A 26,378-nucleotide genomic window follows, 5' to 3' on the forward strand; every position below is an offset into this window, starting at 1 on the left:
CACAGAATGCAACTTTTCAAAGAACTTTTCAAAGAAGCTGCTGTAAGTGAGATGTGTGTGTGTGTGTGTGTGTAGGTAGAGTGAAAGAGAATCATTTCAGTCTAGGAGCAAACAAACCACTCATATTCTTTTTCTCCTGAATTTCCTGTCTTCCCCCACTATGAAATCACAGAGCCTTGCTTCATATTAATAACGTCTGTTCCTATCAGACAGGAAACACAGCAGGAAATGCAGCTATATATTTACTAGCAGCTCTCCTTGAACATTTCTCCCTGTTCTGTGATTCTGTTTTCTTGAAGAAGAAGAAGAAGAGGAGGAGGAGTAGTAGTTTGGATTTGATATCTCACTTTATCACTACCCGAAGGAGTCTCAAAGCGGCTAACATTCTCCTTTCCCTTCCTTCCCCACAACAGACACCCTGTGAGGTAGGTGGGGCTGAGAGACGTCAGGGAAGTGTGACTAGTCCAAGGTCACTCAGCAGCTGCATGTGGAGGAGTGGAGACGCGAACCCGGTTTCCCAGATTAGGAGTCTACCGCTCTTAACCACTACACCACACTGGCTTGCACACAGTATGAATACAACTAATTTAGTTAATGGGTGACACTACCGGTATTACTAAACCTAGTACACCAGTTTAGTCTTCAGTGATACCAATCTCTGTACTTACATTAGTCAGATGTCTAAACTTTTGAGAATAAGTTCTGCAACATGTAGGAGCCACAAATATATTCACCAGGGCTGGGATCCAAGGAACCAATCGTGATAGTTTTGCATGAAGTATAAGGCATACTGAGTTTCAAAAGCATTCTGTGTTGTGCTGTGGAGGGGATCTGTCATTCAAATGGGAGGAAAGTCAAAATTCATACAAGCTGACGTGTAGATTTTTGATGTGTCTTAAGTTGCTCTTGGATCCCACAGCATTTATCAGTCTAATTTAGGCATCCCCAAACTTTGGCCCTCCAGATGTTTTGGACTACAATTCCCATCTGGTCCTGTTAGCTAGGGGTCATGGGAGTTGTAGGCCAAAACATCTGGAGGGCTGCAGTTTGGGGATGCCTGATCTAATTCATTTTTAAATGCATTAGTAGCCATCACAGCTCCCTTTGGTGCAAAATTCATTAGGTTGGTTGTAAATTGTGCAATGAAATACTTCCTTATTAAGGAAGTAGATCTCATCCACTCCTTGTTTTAGTTTTTCTCTGTATGTTTTTCAGCCCTCTTTGAAATTCTTCTGAACTGGGGTGTCCAGAATTGCTGACAATAGACTGATCTTGCATTTCCCTTTCCCTTTCCTAATAATCCCTGGCACAGCATTTGTGGTTTTTTGCTGAGCTAACTCTTTGCATTAGTATGGTTGCCCATTAATTGCATTTTAATCAAGATTTGGTGCTGAAGCAGAAGGAAACTCCCCCCTTCACCTTCACCCCATCCCAACAAGATCCAGCGTGAGACTCACTCTGGTATGGCTCCCTCTATATTAGACCAATTCTGAATGTCAATTCAGAAGCTACACCAGACTGAGAACCACAGCTCCCTCATGAATCACTTCTGGGGAGGGTTGCATGCCAGTGGTGGTGGGCAGGGGTAGGTGAAAGCGGGCAGGACAATACCTGTGTCTCTTGCCTTTGTATGTGCAAACCTTGCAAAGGTTTGATGTTTCAACACACCTCCACCCACCCACATCTCTTAATCCTCCAGCCAAGCAAAAGCACTCAAGGAGAGCACAGGGCTGCTGAGGGGTGGGACCTTAGAAAAAGAACTATGGCCAGGGGAGAGTCTTGAGGGCCAAATAGAGGTTTGGAGGGCCACATTTGCCTTGCACCTGAGGTGTCCCAGCCTGAGCTCCTGCTTCTGTGTTCTGCCAGAAATCAACACAGCTTTTCTAGCCTTTACCCGTTGTGGTACCTGCAACTCGGTGGCATCTCCAGGAGTAGGTGATTGGAGATATTCCTCTGCCTGAGACCTTGGAGAGCTATGTCAGTCACAGCAGGTAGTGCTAAGATAGGTGGACGAATGGATTGATCTGGTAGGAAGGAGCTTCCTGTGTTCCTACAGTACCTTTTTAAAAGAGAGAAATAGTCTTCTTTGTCATGAACTTATTTTTCTCCCCTGCCCAGCCTCCTATTATTTAGTCACAGCCCTGCTGTAATAAAACGTTGTATATTGTAAAGAACATGTGATGTATAGGTATGTATGTTGATTTAATATTTTTTAATATATGTACATACATGCATTCAAGTTTCTGTGCTTATGTTTGACTTTGACAAGCAAAATAATTTTATAGACTAACACCCGCCTTGGCAGTGTATATATCAGGGGCATGAACTGGCCAAAGACAAGCTCTTGTAAGTCCCATTGATTTCAGTTAGCCACATGTTTGAATCAATGAAACTTACAAGCGCTTTTACTTTGGCTGGTTGGTTCTTGGTATTGTTTGATGCATATTACCATTTATTTTTTGCAGTCTTGGAATGCAAATTTGCCCTTGAAACTCTGGTGGTGCAAAGACGTTAGTGGCATTGTGCCATTATTGTTTTAGCTGCAAAAAAGAAAGCTCCTCATAGATAAGCAGTATCTTTCGACATGAACACATCATTCTCCATACATTTTGGTAAACAATGAAGAAACAGGCTATTAAAAAGTATCAGTTGTGTTCCAACCAAGTAAGAAAAACCTATGACTCTAGAATGTTATACCCCCCCCCCTTATTTGATGCAACATGTACATTCTAATTAATGTTTTGTATAGCTCAGAAAGTAGCTTCTGTGTAGTATATGGGAAAATATCTGTCTCTTAGGTCCTTTAAGTTGTTTCTTCCCAGGTAGCTGACGCTGTTCTGGTAATGTTCTTACAGCTAGAAATTGCTTGTTAGTGCTTTTCTCAGTGGTCTTTGACCAGACAGGAACAGAGCCATTGCCAAGTTGCCTTTCAGTTAACTGTTACCTTTCCTAACAACCCCGTCCAGTATATCAGTGTTGCATGTTGGCAGTCCTACTGTTGCTTATTGGAAACACACCCAGGCAGAACAGGGGTTAAAGCGAGTTTATTATTTCAAACTCTGACATTCATTGCACATGTCCTTTCCCTTATGCAAGTCACTTTAGGCTGCCTGTGTACCAAGGACAGAGTGGGTGTGCTTAACTGCTGAAGTAAGGGAGTCAGCAGCAGTTTTTCCTTCTTTCTCCCACATGAATAAACAAGGCCCTATGGACTAAAGTTCAAATGAAGAATCTACCCCTTTGGCATAATGCATGTAGGGGGTGATTCAGATTGGTGGGTGAGGGGAGTTTCTGCATTCTCTATGCAATATGAAAGGTAGAACATGAATTTCCAAGGACTTAGCACTTTGAACCAAGGATGTGTGATTGGTTACTCTCCAGAGCTGAGTTTTGTTGCATCTTGCTGTGTCCTGAACAACTTCAGGGCTGATGTCGTAGCAAATAGTTCAAAAAACTGATTCTTTGAAACTAGAGGCTTTTATTGAAAGGTGCTTTCTGTGATACTGGCACCCAGAGCAGGCCTTCCCAAATTATGGACTGGAAGCTTTCCGTCCAGACCAGTAAGTTCTGATACCCATGTTCCTCAGTTGCCTGGCAGGCCTCCTGTTTATTCTTTTGCAACATGGTCATTAGCAGAAAGCATAGTTCTTAGTGCTGCTGTTCAAGCAGCTGACAGCTATGTGAATTGGCTCAGAGACAGAAAAGTCACCTGCTAACTGGAAAGCTGCTAACGTGGCACAAGAAGTTTAGAGGAAGCTCCCTGGCTCATTAATGCAGTGGGTATAGAATATGATTATCAAATGCAAACATGCTGCTTTCACACAATAGGAAGGTTTTAACCGCAGCAACGGATATTTCACAACAGGTTCAGACCTCCAATTTCAGTGCTATGAAACATTTTTAAAATGCTTTTAAAAGTTTGCAGTCCATTCCCCCCCCCCAAGCCCGCAGCAGTTAACATTATGGCACAAATGTTCTGGTTTGTTTTTGTCCCACTTTTGTTGCCCTGTAGTCCCTCTGGACAGCAGTCATGTGGTAGTGTTGGGAAAGCATTCAACTGCAGAACAAATGCACAACAAATCCACTATTACTGTGTCAAGGACAAGTTGCACAATACGCTTGCAATAAAGAACCAATATGAGGGGTGCTTTGTTTTAAATTTGATACCAATGCACAAGTAAAACCTACATTGGCTTGAATGCATACTTCTCTCCTCCCCCCCCCCTTTCCAAATTTTCTCCCATATTAACACATCATATATTAAAGAAACAGCACTAGCAGGCTTTGTCTCACCCAGAAGTAGTGCCAAATAAAATGGACTTGTAGGCATCTAGGTCATATATCAGGTCTAGCCAAAGGTCTACCCAAGGAATCAATAAATGTTTAAAGTTTAGCTTTAAGGTGATGTCTGACACTTCTGGGTCCTGTGCGTGTATGGCTTTAGCATTGGACCACAAGCTAGAACTGAGCTGTGCCTGCAACTGGTGTTATCCCACTAGGGGAATGGGTTCCTGAATGATGCCTCAAGTTTTAGTAGTGCCATAACAGGATCAGATCCTCATTGATTCATATTCTGCCAAGATTCCATGGCTGTAAGTGCCAATGCTCATGTCGGCACTGCGTTTACATGACTTGCAAGTACCCGTTCTAGCCATGATGGTATTAACGCCGTGTTTTCATTACCTCTTTCCTTGTCGGAAGATGTCAGTTGCTCTGTGGTGAACAGATATGCCTCTCACATTTTCCACGGAGCCTGTATTATTTCCTTGGACAAAAGGCCAGTGATTTCGCTGCAAGTGCAGGAACTAACTAGGCATGAAAGCAAAACAGTGCCACTGGCTGTTGTGTGCATAAAGATTTGCACTCCCCAAAAGGAAAAGCCATGCTAATATGTACATATTCCTATATATAACTTTACTAGCAGCTCAAGTCTTTCTACATCAGCAAATGCTTGGAATTAGGGGAGGCAGTAGGTTGATTATTTAATTTGTGCACCCTACATCATGGTAAGCTATTTCAAAGCCATGATTATAGATAAACACTGGAGTGTTAAATGGGTGCTTTGAAATACTTTTCTAGGGTTAATTACAAGGCTACTTTCCTGTACAGTACTGATAACTCTAAATCGTCTACAGGGATAGGTGGAGGCAAGTCTCTGAATGTCAGAACAGCACCACGCACACAGCAAAGGTTGTATACATGGTTCTCTCTCTCCCTGTTTTATCCTCACAACAACTCTGTGAAGTAGGCTACTCTGAGGAGGCTGACTGACCCAAGGTCACCCAGGGAGCTTCATGGAAGAGTGAGGATTTGAACCCTTGTCTCCCAGGTCCTAATCCAACTGCTGCAGCACACTGCAGCACTCCACTAATTTGTGTGTGTGCTGTACGTCTAATAAGCACTGGTCAAAGTACTGTGGAATTGGAGCTTGGCAATAGTTCCTTCCACCTTAGACTTCTGCTTTGCAAGATCGCCTCCCTGTATTTCTGGTTTTATGACTTGTGTATATATATGTGTGTGTGTGCTTACATGTCTGTACATTAACCAAACCTCACTTTCAGATTTCTGGATTTTTCATTCCAAATGCAGCTGGTACAATTGTGAACTCATCTTTCTGGTATGCTCCTCTGTGTCAGATTGCCTACTGCCAAAAAAATGTTAAGCCAAGTGTGTTTTTATAAAGCCCCCTGGGAAAAGCTGTTTGTATACTTGTGAAAGGGCATGTTCTGTGTAGGATGATGATGTACAGTGTAAATCTATAAAATGTGGAAGTGTGTATACATTTATTATCTGCCAGATATCTATTAGTCATGTAATAAAAGCAAAGATATTTAACGTACATCAGATCGAAAAAAGGAGCTCCATTATATTCAAATAAAGAAGCTTTCTCTGAAATGAGGTTCTACTGGGTGTGTTACTAATTAAATGTTTGCTTTTTCATTGTTGCAAATATATATATAATAAATATCATTTTGTTTGGACATTTACAAAAGTACATTTTAAATGCCTGATTGAGGACACAAAGCTTTGTTGGAACACTTTACAGGATTGCGGCCATTTTGAAATTAATTAACCTCCCATACACAAATCACTTTAATGCTCTGAGGTGATCTTCCCTGCCCCCCCCCTTCTGGAATCCTTCCCATGGAGCAGTTGATAGTAGATCACTCTGAGGGTTTTTTTGCAAGAAGCATAGAGGATGTTGGCATTCCTAAATCTCCCTCCCAGTGAAGAAAAATCAAACTTGGGTGAAGATGGAGATGAGGTGGAAGAAGATCAACCACGCGAGTTCTGTGGGTGGCCCTTTTTAGGCATCAAGCTTGGACCATCTTCCCTACTAATATTTCTAACCCCCACCCTCGGTTCTGGTCTCCAGGAGGGTCTGACCATGTGAGCTGTGAATCATGTGGTCCAAAATATACCTGGGTTCTGGCCCAGGCTGCTCAGCCATAGAAGGGTGTCGAAATGATGTTTTTTTCCATCTTGAAATTATATCCTCGACTGCATATCTCCCTGCTATTTTGAAATGCATTTAACCCATATCTCTTTCATGTATCCATCTGCAAAATGACCCACAAGAGACATAACTAGACAATGTGGGAAGTTTATGGTGTGCCTTTTATTTATGCCTTAGGGATTACATACTAAAATGTAAATTGCTTCAAGCTGCCCTTGGAATAAACAGAGCACACTTCAGATGTCACTGCTTTACATACGTATTTATTTTTCATCGCAATCACTTTCTATAATTTTTACCATGCTAAATGACCCTTGTGAAAAGCCTCTTAGCAAACATTGTTTATTTTACTTGCAGCGGCCACATCATTCATCTACAAAAGGATCCAAAAGTTACCAATTCAAATGCAGTTTTCAATTTTAATTAACTGTGTGGGCAAATAATTGCTCAAGAAACTCCAGGCTTGTGAAGTGCCAGTCTCTAATAGCTATCTATTATGTAGGGCTGCATAATCACTTTTCATTTTTTCCTGTTAATAGGATAGCCACCAATCTAGGAAAGGTATGCATTCTACTGTTGAAAAGCTATTGAAAGAATGTATATATTTAATGTTATTTATTAATTTATATTTATAAAGTTGTATTCTGCTGTGTCATTAAAAAGAACTATATAAAAGCTGTTTACAGCAGCAGAACATAAAACCTTACAATTAAAAAAAAACCATTTTAAAGTTTTAAAACAGACATAAATTAACATGCAAACAACTTCCTGGTTAGGCCTGGTGGAAAAGAAAAGTTTTCAGCGGGCATTTAAAAGTTGGCACAGAAGGCGCCTGCAGAATCTCTATTGGCAGGGTGTTCCACAGGACTGGGCCAATGACACTAAAAGCTGTTTCTGTCCTGAAACCCACCCTATTTTCCGATTGCAGGTGGTTTAACTGACTTTAATCTTGTATTTTTATACTGTTGGAATCCATACTAGGACTTGAGAGCCAACCCTCCCATTAGGTATGGTGAAGCAGCTTCCTCAGCTTCCCCCCTGCCTCTGCCACAGGCAGAGAAGCAGCACCAGCATTGACACCGAATCTCACAGAGGGCATGAGATCTTGACACCAAATCTCACCCAAATTGACACCAAATCTCACCCCAGTGCATGAGATCTCTTGCGATCTCTGATGCAGCGCAACCCAAGTCAGGATGCTTCAGCAGGGGTGGTGGAGCAGCAGTGGCAGTATGGGGTGGCACTCAAGGAAGGAAATGGAACGCACTACCCCTGCAGGACTTTTATAGTGAAGGGCAGATAAGAAATCCAATTATTCATCATCATCATCACCACCACCACCACCACTGCAGCCATGAGGAACTTCAGCCTCAGAGGTTGTTTTCAGCAGCAACCACACGACCATGGCAATCCCTTCGTTGCAAAATCAGGAGACTTAACTTTGCATGCGATGTTGTTTCTCCAAGTGCATGGATCACTGAAGTCCCAACATTCATATGGGAAAATTGTGAAATATATTTACACAGGCACTTTGACGTTCTTGCTGCACGTGCATAAATGTTTTCCCTTGCTCTTTACTTTGGAAACCAGGGAGAGAAAGGTGTATGTGTGGTTACATACTTCTTTCTGTATCTTTTTCCGTAGACAAATGGCCTCAACTAAAACAAAAATAAATTATTCTAGCCACTTCCATTTTCTGAACACCTGCAGTGCAGGATTTAGTACATAGCAGAATAGGCTCCAGTGTTATCTTATTATAGAAACTACTTTAGTGTACCTGCTTAAAAAGATAGTTGCATACGGATGGAGGTTCTGGGGCTGTTTCCTGAGATCTTGCGAAACCAGGTTTACTGATTGGACAGCTCTCTGGTTTAAATTGCTTTAAGAGCACAGGTGCTGAGGAGTTCTTGATTCCTGCATCAGTAGATCCTGATAATGTTGCTTCACCACCACCCCTGGAAATGTTTAGTCACTATTTCCCCATATCTTTCTAATCTGCATGTACAGGAAATAACTAGTTGCCTCTGGCAAAGTCCATTCTACATCCCTCTTGGTTTCTTTAATGATTTGGAAGCAATCTAGTTTGGCACTTGTGAAAGTACCGTAGGTCATTCACCCATTCACGCTAGCAGTAACTTCCAGAAAGGTATTTGGGGGTGGTCTTCTGCAGCAAAAGCAACAAACAGTCTTTTGGTTCTTCCTTTTAACGACAGTGGTAACCCCCTTGGGTGTATGCCTCAACCCGACAGAGCTTGAGAATGTGGGGCCTGGGAGGGGGCGTGGCTGTGCAAAGTTATTTGGGAGATGAGTGGGAATGCTCCCACTTTGTGGAAGCACAAGCCTGGTGATTTTTTTTAAAACTGCAGTTTCTTTCGTATAATTCCTGATTTTGAAAGAAGCCGCTCCAGAGTGCAGTCTGCAGTCTGATCACCAGGTGGAGCTGGAAAGAAGGCATACCTGATTGTTTTGTAGGAAATAACAGCCAATGCTGAAGGAAACACAATCACTTAAGAAAGTAATGTTTGTGATGACCACTAGTACACATTGCCACACATTGTCTGCCAATTGTTGCATGAAGGCAGTATGTGTGATATCAAACTTATTTCAACAAGCTACCGTGCATGGCAACACGAAAGAATTTCTGTAGATTAAATTTCCCAAACAAATTTCTACCACTAAGGATATTTTGTTTGTTTGTTTCTTATTAAATTTGTATACTGCCCTTCATCCAGAAATCATGGGCAGTTCACAACATAAGCAAAAAAAAAATGATAACCTTCCAAAACAGGTTTTTAGGTAGTGCAGATGTCTGCCAGGGGTGGGGAACAAGAACTTTCCTTCTGTGAACTTCCTTAAGTGATCTTAGCTTCCAAAGCTAGATTTTAACTTTTTTCTTAAAGGATCAATTGCTATTTAGGAGAAACTAATGCAGTACATATTACAGTTATTAAAAAGTAGAATATAACTGACATGTTGCTGCTAGCTAGCAAATTCTTCCTCCAATCTGTCTAAATTCTAGTACTTAAAAAGGGGAAGTATTAAGATAATCAAAATTCACACTTAAGGTGCTTTACTGTCTTTGTCTTGTAATGACTAAACAGCCTTGCATCCTATGCTCATTTTCTTGCAGCTTGGGTTACTTGCACCCACACATCCCCTTGATCTTTCAGTCCTGTCCTATTCTGGTGAACATACCTGTACTTTGGGAGCTCAGGGTACTATGTGGAGGAAGTGGCCAGCGCCAGTCACTACTGGCATACAGGCCCTGGAAAGCTGTTTAGAAGGTGTCCCCCAGCCTGAAAATGACAAACACACACACCTGTTCTACAACATGTAGAGGTTGGTTGTCAGAATAAAAAAAGCTAAGGGTGCGATTCAGCTAAATTGTGACATGTATGGAATGAATTCTGCTCACGCAGCAGGACTCCCTCCTCCCCTGCACCCCGAAACCCACTAAATCTGCTCTGGGGGCTAGGTCCTAGGAGGATACCCAGAAGAGTTTTGGTGGAAGATAGGGGTGCATGGGGGAGGAGGGGGAAGTCCTGTTGCATGAGTGACCCTCATTTCCCTACTAAGTGCTTAGGGTTGCCAGACTCAATAGAGGACAGGACTTCTGTGCCTTTGATTGCCCTGCTCTCTTTTGAGTCTGGAAACCTTAAAGAGAAACCAAGCAAAGGGTCTGCTGGTTTCTCTTTAAGGTTTCCAGACTCAAAAGAGAGCAGGGCAATTAAAGGCACAGAAGTCCTGTCCTCTATTGAGTCTGGCAACCCTATAAGTGCTACACTGCATTCCACCCATAGAATTCAAAAGTATGTATTTCAAAAGATTGACAAACCAGTGAGCCCAGTTTCAGTATTTTCCCAAGATGCAGAGGTGAAGGATTGGGGTTGAAAGATCAAGGAAAAGCATAAAGTACAGACAAGTTCAAGTTATGTATGTTCAAGCGAGTAGCACCATATGATATAGTGTAGAACATGTTTACTACTTACATTGAAATAATGTAAGTAGTAAACATGTTCTACATTATATCATATGTGAGATACACACACACACACACACACACACACACACACACACACACACACACGACTGACTAAGCATTATAACCATGTCCAGTTCATTTTTCTTTGCTAAATTATATACTGGACAAACAAATCACCTATACTTTATAATGAGCAGAATTTTCAGACTGCATAATGTTATAAGGTTAGAAAAGCCATACACCTTAACTATAGAGCTACTGTAATGTGGCTCTGTAATATTATTTCTTTGATCTGTTTCTCAGGACAGTTGCATGCAATGATATGGTCTTCTGCTGCCCAGAAGGAATCATGTGGTGCAATCCTGCAGCATGCATAGGACTGCAGCCTTTATTGATATGCTGATGGGCACAGAAGATGTCAGGGAATCTTTTGTTGGTTTCCGAGAAGATGGGACAATTTAATCAAAGAGGAATTATACAAATGGATGTATTGGCTAGAGATAGGCCTAATGTAATATGAGCAAGCAACTGAGTGAAGGCCATTATGGGCATACGAACCTGGGGAGGAGGGGGGGAGTTATATGAAATATATGTAATTTTATCCCTACTCTCTTTTCATAAATTTATTTCCTTAAAAAAAAAGTTATGTGATGTTGGGTCGCACTAGGATTCGTTTGTCCATAGGTAGCATGGAAGACAAGGCACAATATACAGCAGCTTTTGAATCATACCACAATGCCTGGAAACCTGTCAATATTATATTGGTTTATAATTTTCTGAACAAGTCTAAGTGGGCTTGTATTTCACACACACTCCTCCAGTGTGGCTGTGAAAAGATCAAAAGCTATCCATGATTTGTCCAGGTTTGGATGTAACACTAAACCACAACTAACAAAAATAATAAAATCAAAGCTTATTTCGATAAACCATAGCTTAGAATCAGCACAGTTTAGGGTTCAGACATAAGGGAATCCTAATCAATATATTGTGTTGGCTATTGCAATGTAAATCAAGTAGATCTTTGTATCAGATATCTGCGTATAATACAAGCCGATTTCTATACCTCTGCAATAGCTACAGAGTATTGTGGATTATTTCTGAGCAAAATGTTAAGGTGAGTCATAGGAGGGGAAATGTGCCACTTTTTAATGCTCTTGTCCACTTCATTGTACTTTTCTCAGCTGTTCTATTGAAGGTGCATAAAGGAAATAAATGGCAACGCTGAAGAGCGAACCATCAAAAATCTGCACATTGATCTCCCCAACTGAAAGAAGCTACTAAAAAATCATTTATAAAACTGCTGGCTGTGATTTTAAATGAGGGTTTAGGCTTATTCTTGAGGGCTCAGGGAATAAAATGAAATTATAATTTTGACTGTCAGGAATCACCTCCAAAGCCAACCTTAGGAAAGGAAGGAAGGAAGAATCTGACCAATAATCTCTGCAGGACTTTGATTCTGATGTTAAGGATCAGCACTCAGGAGGGGCAACTAAACAGAATTAGAACAGATGGTGGAAGGGAGGGAGGAAATCATTTTTTTAAAAAAAAATCTGACTAATGATCTCTGCAGGACTTTGTTTATGGCCTATCAGGTTAGTGATTCAGAGCTCATAAGAGGCAAACAACAACCAAACAGAATCATGATTGGGACAAGAGCCTTAGAGCAGATGATATGCAATCAGACAAAATCAAAACCAGACCCAAACCAGGCACCAAGTTGGTAGAACTATAATCAGGAACTTAAGCACAGCACCAAGGCAGAGTAAGGATGGGCTAGGCTGCAGAGATTCAGATGTTAACTTTTGTGCCCAGGGCCAGTCCTTGACATTTTGCTGCCTGGTGTGAATAAGAAGATAGTGCCCGCCACTCATTCCACATGCAGAAGCTGACCAGGCTGGCGACTGAATCTTCACCTCTGGTGATGGAACCGTGTCTTCCACCATTCCTGAGGGCAGCTGGTGATCTTAGAGAGCACAGGGTAGATCATTTGGGACATGCAGCTCTGCCTTCCAACACATTGCACACCTTTGTGCAGAATGTGCATGAGTTGATTTATACATATAAATGCAAGCTTTAAAATAGGTAGTAGTCAACTAAGTTATACTCTGAGAAAACCCCATTGAAAAGAATGGTGATGACTAAGGCCCATTAAAAAGCTAATATTAGGGAAATTGTAATTAAATTAAATATTAACTGGTGCAGAGTACTCCTCCACTGGATGAAGTAACTATGATGCTGACCAGAGAAGACATAACATAATTGCTTTTGCTTCCTGTGAGTAATACTTAGCTCTAATAAGGCTAGTAAGTCACTTTTTGAAGGATTGCTGGGTCAAAGCTACTACCACTGAAAATTTTACATCGCCTTGCTTTTTATTGTTGTTTTATTATAGGTATGCAATGTGATCGTAAGCACATGTGCTCAGGAGTACATTCTAGTCACTGCAGTGGTTTTTAATATCTAGTGTGTGTGTGCATGGGAGTGCACTCTTAGTAATGGCAAAGTTTTTCTGTTAGAAAACACTCAATAATTAGCCTACACAAATATTTGCATAGCCAAAACAAGCCAGTCCCACCCTTCTGACTCTCAGATTTAATTATCTGTTTGCTGAAAACAAGCTGAAAGTTCTCTTCTGATTTCCGAAGGCCTTCATTAAGCTAATCCCCATTTCACAGCGACACAGTAAGAAAAGAGCCACACCCAAAAAGTAACTGCCTGGCCCTTTTGCAAATATATGTCCTTTCAGTTATTGAATCAGTTTCTGTCTCCTTCCTGCAGAAATTAAAGCAAAGCATTCCAATTTGCATCAATTGGAGCACAACAATTTTAAAAAGACAAGTGGGATTTTATTTTCCTTGGGTCAAAAAGCACCTAATTTTAGCACACGATTTACCAATGAAATAAGCGTATTGTAAGAGCAAAAGTAACATTAACACGGTTGTTTTCAACAAGACCAGCCTTTCTAATCAGCTACATGCATTTGCGTCATCGCTGCTTAAGCTACTCAAGAATTTTAAACAGCAATAGGCATCTACATCTCTTTGTGTTTCAGGGAAGAAACATAAGGTGGGGAGTGCTTGGATTTTAGAGTTATGTCTTATGTCTAAGTGTGGTGTGGTTTGGCTTGTTTATATGTATATTCAGTTCCTCTTTCTGTGTTTCATAATGTTTCTGAAAATGAAAGGAAGCGTGATAATTCTAATTTTGAAACATCCCTTCAGTAATAGCACCCACAAACGGTTTGTAGGGTTTTCACTCCTTACAGATGGCAGGAGGGGCAGCCACTGCTCACATCTAGACTTTTACATAAATGAAAATACATTTGAGTTTGGAATCTCTTGTACATGCCTGAGATTTGCAGTAGGAAGACAGCCTTCTGCAAGTAAAACAATACCCAAAGCACAAGCTAATTGTAATGTCTGTCTGTATTCAAACTCTCTCAATTCTATAAAATCCACAGGCTATTGTTTCAGGTTTGCCAATTTGATATTGACTCAAGATCGGAATGACAGACTTGAGCCGCATTTAAGGCACTATCATGCCACTTTAAACAGTTATGTATATTTCCCCAAAGAATTGTGGGAGCTGTAGTTTGTTAAAGGTGCTGATAGTGGTTTGGTGACCCCTATTCCCCTAAGAACTACAATTCCTACAGTTCACCATGAAGAGGGATTTATTATTAAGCCATTCTGAGAACTGTAGCTCTGTGAGGGGACTCCTAACAACTTTGGGCAGCCACGACTCTTTAAAGTGGTATCATAACGCTTTAAGTATATGGCATGAATGTTCATGGACTGATGTGAACTTCTACTTAGGGGTATTTGTGAAAACTCAGCCAAAGGGGAATAGATAAAAAAACCCAGTAATGTCAGATCATAGCAAACACATTCAACAGTCCTCCTCCTTTGCTGATTTCCACCATGGGCTGAAATGGTCCATTGCTGAGCTCATCAAAGATGGCCATCCACAGTACAGGTGGAGAAGCCAAATACCAATTCCTGATTGCCGAAGGTATGTGTGAATTGGCTTTAGCAGGAATCATATTGTGCTCTGTGCTCTTGTAGCAAAGGGTCTAATTTGATCTTTTGCTGAAGTCTGTCAGCTGCAGGGTGGCAACAAATGTATAGCAATATATTATTCCCCAAAATGTGTGCTTCATTCATAGGACAGTGTTTCTGTGCTGAAAGATTTGGGAAGGATATACCGTACCAAGGGTGGAGTGCTGGCAGAACAGGAGGGACATCTCCTGCACAACATTGTGCAATCTGTTTTGTTTTGTAAACCACAAGATTTGTCTTGTTTTTTTCAGATTTATCTTTGCTGTCCTTCTATTCCTGGACTGATGATTCAGCTCTTCCCAACTGAGCTCTTCTTAAGCATTATTTTGCAGAAGTCATTAAACGACTTGCATTTAGGGAATGGCCTTTGTCCATTACACACACACAGAGAGAGACAAAATATTCCATATGTTGGTTCTTCTTTTTTCACTTTTCAGATTTGCTCAGTTCAATTTCTGAGTCAGCACAGCACATATGTGATTGAAACTCCTCAGATTAAGACTGTAGCTTGATAAAGTGGAAAGGGAGGCAATGGTGTAATGGTAAAATTATGTGTGCAGGAGCTCATTACAACACACACACACCTTTGCTAAGATCAGCATGACTGCAACACTCTGCATAGTCACCTGAGAATAGGTCCCAGTTTCACTTAACTTCTGATTTCATAGTTTCAACATAAAATGTATTGAGGTTTCACAAAAGATCTGCAGCCAGCTGAAATGCAACCTTTAGTTTATAACTGGAAGTGCAAAGGAACTTGTGGGAAAGTGTCACTCATTACACGGCCAGTGTGAAGAAGGAACTCTGTTAAAGAAAATGAAATAATTGTACAGTCTCTGCTTGATTGTCATCACATTGTCTTCTCATTCCCTTGCCAGAGCAAGGAGAGTTCATTAATTCACCTGGTGCTTGGAACAGAGGACATCACTTCTGCTACGAAGAGTCTCAAAGCTGCATTTCTCCACATTCATCCCTTACATCACTGAACACAGGCCAGTGTATACTGGGGCTGCTGCTGTGATGGAAACACAACAACCTATGTGTGCTATATAAAAGGTAAAGGGACCCCTGACCATTAGGTCCAGTCGTGGGGTTGCGGCACTCATCTCGCGTTATTGGCTGAGGGAGCCGGCGTACAGCTTCCAGGTCATGTGGCCAACATGACAAAGCCGCTTCTGGTGAACCAGAGCAGCACACGGAAACGCTGTTTACCTTCCTGCTGTAGCGGTGCCTATTTATCTACTTGCACTTTGATGTGCTTTTGAACTGCTAGGTTGGCAGGAGCTGGGACCGAGCAATGGGAGCTCACCCCGTCGCAAGGATTCGAACCGCCGACCTTCTGATTGGCAAGCCCTAGGCTCAGTGGTTTAACCCACAGTGCCACCCGCACCCCAATGTGTGCTGTATACACACCATATATTGAAAGCACACTCTCCCCTGCAAAAAAAGAAAGAAAGAATCTTGTGGACTGTGGTTTGTTAAGGATACTGGGAATTGTAGCTCTGTGAGGGGTAAATTACATTTCTCAGGATTTTGGGGGGAAGGGTGCTTTAAATTTATGGTGCATACACAGCTGTAGTGTAGTCTTTGCTTGGGACATACCTAACAGTTTTGTTCCCTGCCTGGGATCAACTTTAGGTGTTCACTTATCATGCTGGAAGTAGTTTTCATTTGCCTGTCCCTGCTAGGCAGGAAGGTGCTGTAACTGTATTTTACCACACATTGAAATGCAGCAGGCTAGCAATGAGATCATGAGGACGCTCTAGTCCAGGCATCCCCAAACTTTCACCCTCCAGATGTTTTGGACTACAATTCCCATCTTCCCCGACCACTGGTCCTGTTAGCTAGGGATCATGGGAGTTGTAGGCCAAAACATCTGGAGGGCCACAGTTTGGGGATGCCTGGTCTAGTCTATACATAGCGAATGAGCAATTCTAGATGAAAATGCTAGTGTGGAATGAGTATTTCCTGTTCTGCATCCAAGATACATTGTCAGGAGCCCAGAGCCCCATCAACAAAGTTTATTTATATACTGATGAATCTATCATTTGTGCTCCTATGGCGGGTGGGCGCTAGCTTGAACTCCCCCTGGTAATTAAAAGGTGTGTTGATTATTTTAAGACCATCTTTTTTTTGCTTCTTTTATGTTTTCTTTAACTAGGCTCTAATTCAGTAGTTACTTAAGCTGTAGTTCTCTGAAGTGAACAGTAGCTTGTTTATTTTCATTTTCAACTCTAACAGAGTGAAGCTTTTTTGTGGTTGTTTGTTTAGAAGGGTCAAAGCCTGGAGATAAATATGAAAGCCTTTCTTTTCCCTATTACTTTTTGAAACATTGACTCAGTGAGTCATGGAACCCAACAGCAAGCAAGACATAGATAATAGGGAGACACTTTTATATTCTTTGTAGCTCTCCAGGTTCATGCTCACAGGTTATGTTGAAAAGGTGGATCTTTTAGAAGCTGTTAATATGACCATTCTAAACAGTGAATGACTGCATGCACTGAGCAGCTGCTTCAGACACAGCACTGTGCGAATTCATATTTTCTAAAAGGTTGAACCACGTGGTATTGTACCCAGGCCAGGGCTTTACTCCTACAAAGAGATTCATGGGGGTTATATGGAAATCATACTTCCTGATTTCTTGAATGGTCCACAATCTGACACAGCGTTAATATGTAATAATCTTATCTGGTTATCTGGTTTCCTACTGAGCCAGTCTTAGTTACAATAAAATCTTATGTCATGCCTATTCATGAAGAAATCTTCCTTTAAATGTGTGCTTTTGCAGCTGAGCCGAGTAGTAGTATGGGCGGCTCCCAACAGAATATTAAAAACACGATAAAAAATTAAAAACTTCTCTAAACAACGCTAATTTGGCAGGTAAATACCCTATGTAAGGTTGCAAGCCTAAGCATGTCTACTCAGAAGTAATTACAGGTAGCTTACTCCCAGGTAAGTGGGTTTAAGATCACAGATTTAGCAAAACTGCAATCCAACTATTCTTTGTAACGGGGCTTGAGCAGGGTTCATTTTCTGCCCTTCCGTTGTGTCATGTGGGGTGAATTTAGTTACATCTACGTTTGGGGAGATGTATTACATTGAATTCCATGGGTGGGCATTGGATGCAGTATATCTTTATCCTTCTCTCTGCTGCCAACACACCCCATTCCCCTTGCCTAACTGGTTTAAGATAACTTTCAGCTTATCTTAAACCAGCAGGACTTCCCCTCAGCCACCATCGTTTAGTTACTCTGGTTTAACACCAGCTGGGGTGGGTTGAGAAACCACAACCTCCCACGGTTAAGATTTGCACTGTTAGTCTCTGATGCGCGAGGATTTACCCAAGTCCTTGAGTAAGGGAAGAAACGCTTTCCATGCATGTTCAAGAACACTTTCATTTCACTACCTAGGGGAGCCAGAGTAGTGTTAATGGTTTCAGAGTAGGGACTGTGACCTGGGAGATCAGGCTTTGATCTCCTCCCCACGAAGCTCACTTGGTGTCCCTCAACCTAACCTTGGGTTGTTGTTGCGAGGATAAAATGGGGGAGGGAGAACCATGTGCTGTTGAACCTGGGACGACTTGGAGGAGAAAGGTGGCAATGCATATAAATGTCATCAGTAAAGAATAATAAAATATGTTCCAAATCTGAGCACTGAAAGGAGCGAAACTCCAGCCTGTAACGGTGAAGCCTAAGCGCAGCGAACAAGGTGCTCCTCACAACGCAGGCAAGACTTTCTATTTCTGGAAGGAGGTGCTTATTGGTCAAGTATCTTTGGGGGGGGGGGAGAGAGCGTTTCTCTGTAACCCAGCAACTGCCTGGGACAGAAATAGGATGAAAACAGGCTTGTTCTTTTGTTTCCTGACGTGCGTGCGTTTTCAGTTTTTATTTTAAACTTCTGTGGTGCAAACCGTACAAGCCTCACACAGGGGCAAGACGGGGGAGGCTGGTGAAGTGGAGAGCGGAGAGCCCCCCCCCCCGGGCTGGAGGCGTCTCGCGTGGCCTCCCCTCGGCGCTCCGCTTGCGCAGGCTGCGAGCTGAGGAGAGGAGGGGGCTCGGCCCACCCAGCTGCGTCGACTGCCGCTGGCAGGAGGCAAGAGGGGTCGCTGTGGAGCAGGCTCTGTTCCTCCCCCGTCCCCATCTCTCCCCCCCCCCAAATAACGGGGCCGGGGAGAAGAGAGGAAGCGCGCTGGGGGTGGAGAAAGGAGTTCACTTTGGCGGCTTCCCTCAAGGAAGAGCTGAGCGCGCCAAGGAACAACGAGCTAATCTCCCGCCGCCGCCGCTGCCTGGCCCGAGAGGGCGCCGAGCGCTCAAAGAGGCGAGCCAGGTAAAAGGGACGAGTCCTGGTCGCGAAGGAGCGAATCAGAGAGGGGGAGGGAAAGCAGGAGGCGAGAGCCGCCCTTCAGCCTGCGTCCAACTTCATTCACGCGCGGCGGCGGCTGCAGGAGAAGGAGACGAAAGGCGCGCCTTCCCGCCTGCTCGCCCTCTCGCCTCAGGTTTGGTGTCCGCCGACCGACTGCCAGAGACTGGGTCCCCGTCGTCGGCTTCTGAAGCTTCAGGCAGCGGCTGCGAGGACGACCGAGACTGCCTGGAGGGCTGTTGCGGAAGAGGCGAGGAGTGCGCGGCAGGAACAGGCGGCTCCCCCTACTGTGCGTGTGTGTTTGTGGAGCAGCGGCGGCTGCAGGACTGGGAAAGAGCGGATTATTCCTGGCTTCGAGAAGTTTGTTAGCCGGGAGAATGCATTATGAGGAGCCCTCTTCGCCGGCCTTGCAGAGACCGCGCTATGGCTGTAAGTACCCCGGCGCTGACTTGCCTCTCTTGCTGCCAACTCACTTTATTGATTACATTTGGGTTTGCGCCAAAATGGAGCACCTAGCCGGGACGGCGGCATTGCACACGCACGCACGTACAGGCACGTTTCTCCCTCTCCCCCCCCCCTTTCCTGTTTCGCGGGGTTCTGGGGAGAGACTCCCGAAGCGCTCAGGTGTCGAGGCCACCCTTGCCCCACAGAGGGACACGTGTGCGGGAAGGAGAGGTGTCCTTGGGGGCGCTGTTTGAGGTGGAGGCGACGGGAAACACCTGTCGCTGGCTTGTTACCTGAGCGCTTTGCAGGATGGTTTCTCTCCCTGCGCGGCTCCAGCAGGAAGGATTTCATAGGTCAAGGTGTCACAAGCAGATGGCGCGGTGTCCGTGTGGCTCCAGTAATCTCTCATCAAGCAAGCAGGCTGAGAGAGAACTTCCTTGCTTGCTTTTTGAAGACTCTTCTTAGATGGAAAGGAATCTGATGTTAAATGCTCTTTTAAGTTGTGGGGGTTTTACTGGTGGAGAAATAGTTCTGCTATAGTGTAAATGCAATGTGTTGAGGCAAGGATTCCAAACACAAGGGAATTTGCCTGGAAATAAGCTCCTTGAGATCTCTAGAACTTACTCCCAAGCAAGCATCCAGAGGTGCTTAACACTGTAATCCTATACATGTCCACTCAGAGCTAACAAACTCCATTTAGATAAATGGGATTTAGGGGTGTGAATATATGGCTGTGATCTCAGACTACAATCCCTATAGATATGCCATGCAGGGAGTAATGACCAATTGATTTCCCCAACAGAAGCTACTGTGCAACATCTCATTTTACACATGCATTTGCAAAATATGCAAAAACACCCCCCCCCCTGCTTAGCACTAAGAAAATGTGTGATTAAAAATTATGTACGAAGCGGTTCTAATCTGTGTGTGCCCGCTTCCCTAATTCCTCCTAGAAGCGAAGGAATTTCTGGATTTGTTTTATCTTTAGGAGCTGGAAGTCTGCACCATTAATCAAAAGATCTTTGCTATTACATCTGAAGGAGATGCAAAGTTAAATTAGAGTAGAATGTGCTTATATCGTGTTTTATGCCTGAAGAGTTTACGTTGGGAGGGTGCTGAGAACACAGAGTGCCTTGACATTGTCTCCCAGCTATAATTTCCACTGCACCTTGGCAGGGAGGAGTCATGACAGTTAACTGCTGCTCTGGCTGGGCAGCAAAGGTATGCCTGTTGTTGCAACTGTTTACCCCCCCCTCCCTCCCCAGCTGAATGTGCTATTAAACTTGCAATACTTCAACAGGCAACTGCAGTGTTCTCTGACTGTTCCTATTCCTTGAAATGTTCTACATTTGCCTGGCAGAGTTTGAAAGGGCTCTTAAAATTCTAAGAAGCCTGTATCAAAATTTTAGCTACAAGCCCTGCACGACCCCTGGGTGTCTCAGCCTCAAATGGTAAAGCATATAGAATGCCCATAACCTTGCCTCCAGGTGCCCCAGTGATGAAACCTCCAAGGTTTCAGAACAGCACTGTGCAGTTTCATAATAAAGACACCTTATTTTAGAGGACCTTTGCTTACCGGTGTTGTGTTGATGAGCTCACAGTTCTGAAAACTCAGCTTTCCTTAAAACTTTTGAACTGGTAGGCTATATACTTTGTTCCTTGGTTTGGGGAAGCTAGCTATCCTAATTCACAAGGCTTCTATGACCTTGATGACTGCTGACACTAACTCACTTGGGTAACATGCAGGAAAAGCACATAATGATATATTGTTCCTCTTCCTCCTGCTGCCCTGTCCCAACCTGCATTAATACCACCTGCTGCTGCTGTTGAGATCCCCAAGAGGCCATGATTTTGGCTGAAGTGCGTGCTCTTTTCTCTGGCAATAATTGCCTGCAAAGCATACCACGAGGCTCCATGGCAGAAGTTCAGAGTTCTCCTTCAGACTGAGCCAGGAAGTGGTTTGAGAAAAGATGTACCTTTCTGAGAGTGATAGCAACGTAAAGCTGCGAACAGAGGAAACAGTTGTTCTTCTTTGGCAGAACTGAGCTAAGGGAACAGTTTCCAAGAACAGTTTTTTAGCCTCTGCTAGTTTCAAGTGTATTGAATACTATGCATTGTATTACTCATGGTAGCAAAGTGACATGCAAAACCAGAAAATCCCAGTCATAGAGTAACTAATAAGTAGCTTACAAAAAAGGTGATCTTTGGAAGAAGCTAAGCTCAAAGTCCCATCTTGCCATGGCCAAGTCTTCTGGACTTGCACCTCATTTTCCTGTAACCTGATTTCCCCTTCTCTAATGGTGGTGGGAAATATGTGCTGACATACAGAGCAGAGCAAATAAACTGGTCCTGACAGTTTGTAATGCTTGGGTGTTCCCATAATTGTTTTTTTTTAAAAAAAGTTATTCATACTTACTCAAATGTTATGTTGTGTTGCATGGCTGTTAACTCTTCCAGGCACCAAAAGAATCTTATTGTGATAAATAACCTGATGAGTTTTTTATTCACAGTCAAGAAGGGTACACCTGAAAAGTTATACCACAACTCTTCTGAAGCAAGCTAGTTGTACTTTATGAATGTAAGCAATTTTGCTTTTCATTGACAAGGTACCTTGATGGTAACAGCCAGTGTGGTGCAGTGGTTAGTGTGTTGGACTAGGACCCGGGACGTATAGGTTCGAATCCCCATTCAGCTGTGAAGCTCACTAGGTGACCTTGGAGGAACAGATGAGATATAAATGTAAGAAATAAATAAGAAATAATATATTCATTCTCACAAAAAAGTAGAGGATACTCATCAGATAGGGAACTGAGGCAGGAGGCAATGTCTGGTATTAACATGGAGGCAAGCACAGTGAGCAGCAGTGGCTAAGGCCAACTCACTGACAAGTGTGTCTGCCTTATGTTGCATGCACATCTTCTTATGTGTACATGTTAAAAACAATGCAGGAAATGGCCTTCTGACCTGCCCATAGTTACTCACTGAAATGATCTGAAATTTAAGCCCAAGTCTGCTGAGCTGTTAAACCCTACACTTTGTCACTGGAACAATACCAATACAGTTATTTCTGACATTCAATTCTGTTTCTGACACATGCTTTACATTATTTGCTAATACGTTTTTGCTGTCAGTTGCCAATCAGACTTGAGTCAGTCTAGCTAACTTGTTCTATATTTGGAGATCAGTGTTTTGCAAAGAAAATAAGAAAGGCTGTAGGGCTTTTAGGTTCTCCCCCACCCACTCCCAAGTCTTCTTTAATTCATGTGATATTTTATTTTTAAAAATGCTGTTGTGGTTATAATGTAGATAAATTAAAATTCCACATGGACTTGTGCATTGTAGTTTACTATGTTTTTTAATATGAACATACTGATATTTTAAGAGTTGCTGTGGCAACTGAGAGCTTTTGTAACTCCAGAGGGGTAGCCGTGTTAGCTTGTTGTATTAAAAACAACAAGGAATCTTGTAAGTACCTTGAAGATTAAAACATTTTATTATAAACTTTTGTGGACTGGGGAAAACTTTATCAGATGCATGAAGCGTCTTCCTCAGTTGCAGGTTTTCAGGCATGTTTTATTTCCCTCTGATCTTTTTGCTTAATTTGGTGTTCATCTTTAAGTTGGCTGGGGTAGAATGTGTCCTTTTTGTGTTACTGCACTTTAGTTAATAATTGTCTGATATATTGTCTGATCTTTCATAAGAGCCTGTTTTATCACATGCTCTTTACTTTTGAAGTGCATTTTTTCTATGTGAGCGTATGCCATAAATTAGTTTCTCAAGCGTTACAATATGTTAAGTGGCCATTGTAATGTACTTGATTGCTTGAGATCAGTTGAATCCTGGAAGGAATTTTTTTATTTTGAGATCAGTTGAGTGACTGATGATTCGAGGTGCAACAGCTAGTATGGAAGCAACTGATGATTTCTCAGTGACCAATGATTTCTGGAAGACTCTTTTCAAGGGCCTCTCAAGACTCCTGTCACTGCTTGCTGAGGTTGGGCTGAGATTAGTGTTCTGAAGAGGAAGTGTGTGTGGCAGAGAGAACAGTTCCGCAGATGAACTGTAGCCAGCAAGTTAAGTCAGGGAGGAAGACGTCCCTGTGTTTTGTATGTCTGTTGTGACTAGCTAGAAAAATGAACTGGAAAAGGTTGCTTTTTCAGGCTAATGTTGTTTCTGCTGTCTGGTTTTCCATGCTTAACATGTTTGCAAATTCACTGATTATGGTAAGGAGAGAACACTTGTTATAGCAAGTGAATGTGCAAATATTGTAAGCATGGGGAACTCGACAACACTGCATTGATGCTAGTGTGCAACAGTGCTAGCAAATTCATTAGCTAATGCTATGGTAAGTGCCCTCATCCCGGCCTCACCTCTTGCCTCCAGTGGTTGGTGAGGCCCAGACTCATCCTTCTTCCTGATCTTGCAAGAAGCTGTCCTAATGTCAGTGGTAGTGGGCTGTGGAAGGTATAGTTAGAGTGTAATAGCTGGTCACCATCGGGGGCAGGGAGTCCTAGACGTTTGGTCCCTGTCCACTGCCCAAGTCCTCCCACTCCTACAGAACCTCTGGTAGCTTATCCATTGAGCCTTCTGGTTTGTTGGGGTTGCTAGTGAATGCCAGGTCAATTCATGAAACCATGCTTATCTATGACTTGATTTTGGGTGAAAGGACAGACCTGGTGTGTACTACCAGTACTACCTAACTCAGCTTTGTGCATCTGGGTACTTGATACAGCTCCAGACCAGACTGTGTGTGTGTGTGTTGTTGCTGTTAATAGAAGCACCATCTCCTTTATCAGAAAACCTATTGATCATGGGATGACCTTAGAGGGTCTGCTCCTGGTGTTGGGCCAGAAAAATGGCCAGTGGATGCTGCTGGCCTATTGAAAACCCAGTGACATCCTGAGTAAGCGAGCTGAGGTAGACTTAGGTGTGGTGTTGCGGGACTTAGTCCTAGGTGACTTCATATCCACATGGAGGTTCAAGACTTCATGACAGCTATGGGGCTGCCTCAAAATAGTCACTGATGCAACATATTGGGCAGGGCACACCCTTGACTTGGTCTTTAATGTGAGTGATATGAGGGATGGACCAAAGATGGCCGTGAAATGCACTCCTTGTAATGGTTGAACCCCCTGTTCAGATGGCCCACCTTTGGAGACTGATGGAACCTGAAGGGTTCTTGAATGATCTGGGGGATCTTTCAGAGGAGAAAGACAACAATCCTTATGCAATAGGAAGATGAAATGGGCAGCTCCTGGGCAGCCTCCTCAGTGTTGTAGAGACTGAGCAATTCCTTGATATTCTGGGGAGTTCTGAGGTATGAAGCAAGCCAGACGAAGGCTAGCGCACAAGTGGTGCAAATCTCACTCCAAAGCTGACTGAACTTTGGCTAATGCACATAATTGTGCCAACCATGTGGCAGCGTGGACTGCAAAGAAAACTCACTTCGCAGCTTGCATTGCATCCTTTGGTAGCCAGCCAGTAGAGTTAATTTGTACAGTCCAGTGGTTACTGACTCCCAGTAGCCAGTGGGGGAGGAATCACTGGAGGATTTGAGGATTCAGTGTGACCAACAGGCTACACAAGTTGCCTGACTTCATGGAGGACAATGTTGGCAATTGCTATTGGCCACAATGGCTATGTTCCACTGTCAGAGGCAGTAGGCCTCTGAAGACCAGGTGCTGAGAATCGCAGGTAGGCTGAATGCTGTTGTGCTCATGTCTTGCTTGCAGGCTTCCCACGGGCATATTGTTGTCCACTGAAAGAACAAGATGTTGGACTAGATGGGTCTGATCCAGCAGGACTCTTCTTATATACTTACTGCAGTACTTCAGAGTGACCTTGACCCTGCAGTTTCAGATGCAGTATCTAATGCCATAGTCTAAAATACTCTAGTATTTTCTTATTTCTTTTTCCTCCACAATCCATAGGTCTGCCGAATGGATACCAACATTCTTGTTTTGTTCTTCTAAAGAACTTCACACACTTTTACGTGTAGAAGTATATTAGGGAACCCCCCCCCTAATATGTAGAAAGTACAACCTTGTTTTGAGGCAGCCTAGTTTCATCTCCAAACTCATAGGTGCCTGAGATGAGTGTTAGGAGGTGAATGAAGTGAAATGAAAGATGACCGCCACAATTTCAGTAGCCATGCAACAGCATCACTTGTGACCATCTTTCTTTTAAAATAGTACTCATGCTTGACTTCGTGCTAAGAACTGGATAGGCTGAAGTTCTTGATCCACACTGCTACAACTCTTAAAGGATATACTTTTTAAAAAATGCAGAGATGTATCACTTGCTCTTAAGGAGCTACAGCCATTAACCATAACACTTTATTTCAAGCATTGTTCAGTCAAGTGAAGCACTTGATGAAAGTTCTTTTGATTTCACATTGGGATACCGTAATTTAAGCACATGCTTGGCTTTCCCTTTGAGAGCCATGGAACTTGTTTTTAACTTGTGTTTTAGTTGTGTCCACTGCTTGAAAATGTATCGCTATTTAAATACATGGTTCCCAAAGTGGATAAGCGGGCAACTTTCATATGTAGTAATGGATTTATCAGGTGAGGAGAAACCTGAATGGAATAGCTTTTCTTCTGTAAAATAAAAGAGTCAGCTGTATGTGTACTTTCTAGGTGTACCCAGTGTTTTCCAGTTATTGCGGGTTTCTTCAAACAGTTCTCAGCTAGGTACAAGTATTGATGACTGTAATTTGGCAGCCAGACATGTTTATCTTCACCTTTTTTTATTCGTAGTTAATGAGTAACTGCTAAAAGAAGATGGCCACATACTGTCTGAATTTTACTGAATAAAAATACCTTAAAAGCATTGACAACTAGTATCATACCCCTGTCCCGAATGGCTAAATTTGGTGGTCTCAAAATCACATGAAAAAGTAAAGGAAGTTGTGCTGATTCATCAGAAAAATCCAGAGTTAGTAATTAATGCCTTTGTTAGGCCAACCATAACATTACAAAATCACAAGGAAGCTCCAGAGCTCTTCAATGGCCTGGATCAGGCATAGGCAATCTCGGCCCTCCATATGTTTTGGGACTACAACTCCCATCATCCCTAG

At 42.8% G+C, this 26,378-nt stretch overlaps 1 protein-coding gene across 2 annotated transcripts in view; it reads left to right on the forward strand.

The window, feature by feature from the left end:
* Nucleotides 1–18,312: 18,312 nt before the first annotated feature.
* Nucleotides 18,313–26,378, forward strand: part of IQGAP2 (IQ motif containing GTPase activating protein 2) — a 131,109-nt gene continuing 123,043 nt past the window's right edge. For both annotated transcript variants that reach the window (XM_035100066.3, XM_035100065.3), the window contains exon 1: nt 18,313–19,285. In XM_035100066.3, coding sequence (XP_034955957.3) covers nt 19,234–19,285 — 52 coding nt within the window. In that variant the 5' untranslated portion in view covers nt 18,313–19,233. The remainder of the gene's footprint in view (nt 19,286–26,378) is intronic.

This window comes from Zootoca vivipara, chromosome 10, assembly GCF_965207765.1.
Source record: "Zootoca vivipara chromosome 10, rZooViv2.hap1.1, whole genome shotgun sequence".
NCBI classification, from domain to species: domain Eukaryota; kingdom Metazoa; phylum Chordata; class Lepidosauria; order Squamata; family Lacertidae; genus Zootoca; species Zootoca vivipara.